The 1,273-nt window shown below is 35.3% G+C and overlaps 1 protein-coding gene across 2 annotated transcripts; it reads left to right on the top strand.

Annotated features, from left to right (window-relative positions):
* Positions 1–6: 6 nt before the first annotated feature.
* On the top strand, positions 7–1,273 carry LOC118747034. 2 transcript variants are annotated; one of them, XR_004993916.1, is made up of 4 exons: positions 7–392; positions 482–649; positions 707–987; positions 1,139–1,273. XR_004993916.1 is itself a non-coding variant. In XM_036481029.1 (3 exons), the coding sequence occupies exons 1-3, from the start codon at positions 283–285 to the stop codon at positions 735–737; spliced, it is 309 nt and encodes a 102-aa protein (XP_036336922.1). In that variant the 5' UTR covers positions 7–282; the 3' UTR covers positions 738–1,046. The 2 variants fall into 2 exon arrangements, 1 of the variants encoding a protein (XP_036336922.1); XM_036481029.1 differs by lacking the exon at positions 1,139–1,273 and having other exon boundaries at positions 707–1,046.

Below are 1,273 nucleotides of genomic sequence, written 5' to 3'. Positions count from 1 at the left end.
AATCAAACTTTTAATTTTCTTTTATAAAGTGAGAATATAATTGTGCTAAAGAGACATACATTTTTGAAGATGGATCAAAGAACTTTTCGACTTGTGCAAATTTTTAAAATTATGAACATCATGTTCATAATGGTATAGCTGTATATTGAAGCACGCCAACGCTTAAAAAGGAGATGGTGGATCCGGCCAGTAAACCTTGCGAGGAAACGGCTTGGATTTCATGGAGTTAGCTTCGCTCTACTAAAGCTGAGAGAGGAAGAACATTTCTTTAAGGCCACGAGAATGACTGAGCCTAAGTTCAATGTCCTTCTTAATTTACTTAGAGAAAAGTTGCAAAGGTTTTCCAGAAGAGAGCCAATAGACGAAGAGACCCGTTTGGGTATGACGTTGATGTAAGTAGATGCTTACCATATACATAAATATACATATGTACATTTACACACATACCTATATTATAAACCGATAATAAATATATTGCCAGATACTTATCACAAGGATGTAGCCCACAATTTTTGGCATTCTCTTATAAAATGGGAGTCTCAACAGTAAGGAAAATCATTTACGAAACCTGTGATGCGATTTGGAGTGAGCTGCATGCAATTTATGTTGCACAACCAAATTTAACAGAGTGGAAAAACATTGCCAACGGGTTTGTAAAAAAAATGTTCCTGAAATATGGTAATCGTTCTATTTTTTATTTCAAAAGATTTTACATGAAAAGTAGAATGCCCCATTGACTCGGAGCAGTTGATGGCAAGCATGTGAACATAATTTGCCCGAAGCGCAGTGGCTCCTTATACTAAAACTACAAAAAAACGTTCAGTATACTAGTCCTAATGGCAGCGTGCATTGCTGATTACTCCTTTACCTTCGTTGATGTCGGTGCATTGGGAAGTTAAAGTGACGGTGGAGTTTTCGCTCATAGTGCTTTTGGGAATATGATATTGAGAAACAACATCATGCTACCTCCAGATGATAGCCTGCCTGGTAAACGAACAATCTTAATCCTAATCTTAATATGTATGAATATAAATCCGAATGCTACTCTTAATATTAATCTTTAATCTAATCTTAATCTTACTCTTTATCCTAATATACTTTTAATATTAATCTTTAATCTTTTTAATTTTTTTTTTAGGTTCAGATAGAAACTTTCCATATTTTTTTGTGGGAGACAACGCGTTCCCTCTGAAACGCAATCTAATGCGCCCATATCCTGGACGCAATTTGCCAACCACGAAACTAAATTTTAATAAGAAGTTATCATCCGCTC

The sequence above is a fragment of the Rhagoletis pomonella genome, unplaced genomic scaffold (assembly GCF_013731165.1).
Source record: "Rhagoletis pomonella isolate Grant_MI unplaced genomic scaffold, Rhpom_1.0 Rhpom_scaffold_00001, whole genome shotgun sequence".
NCBI lineage: Eukaryota > Metazoa > Arthropoda > Insecta > Diptera > Tephritidae > Rhagoletis > Rhagoletis pomonella.
Note: the sequence above shows the minus strand (reverse complement) of the source record. Positions and strands in the feature narration are given on the sequence as shown.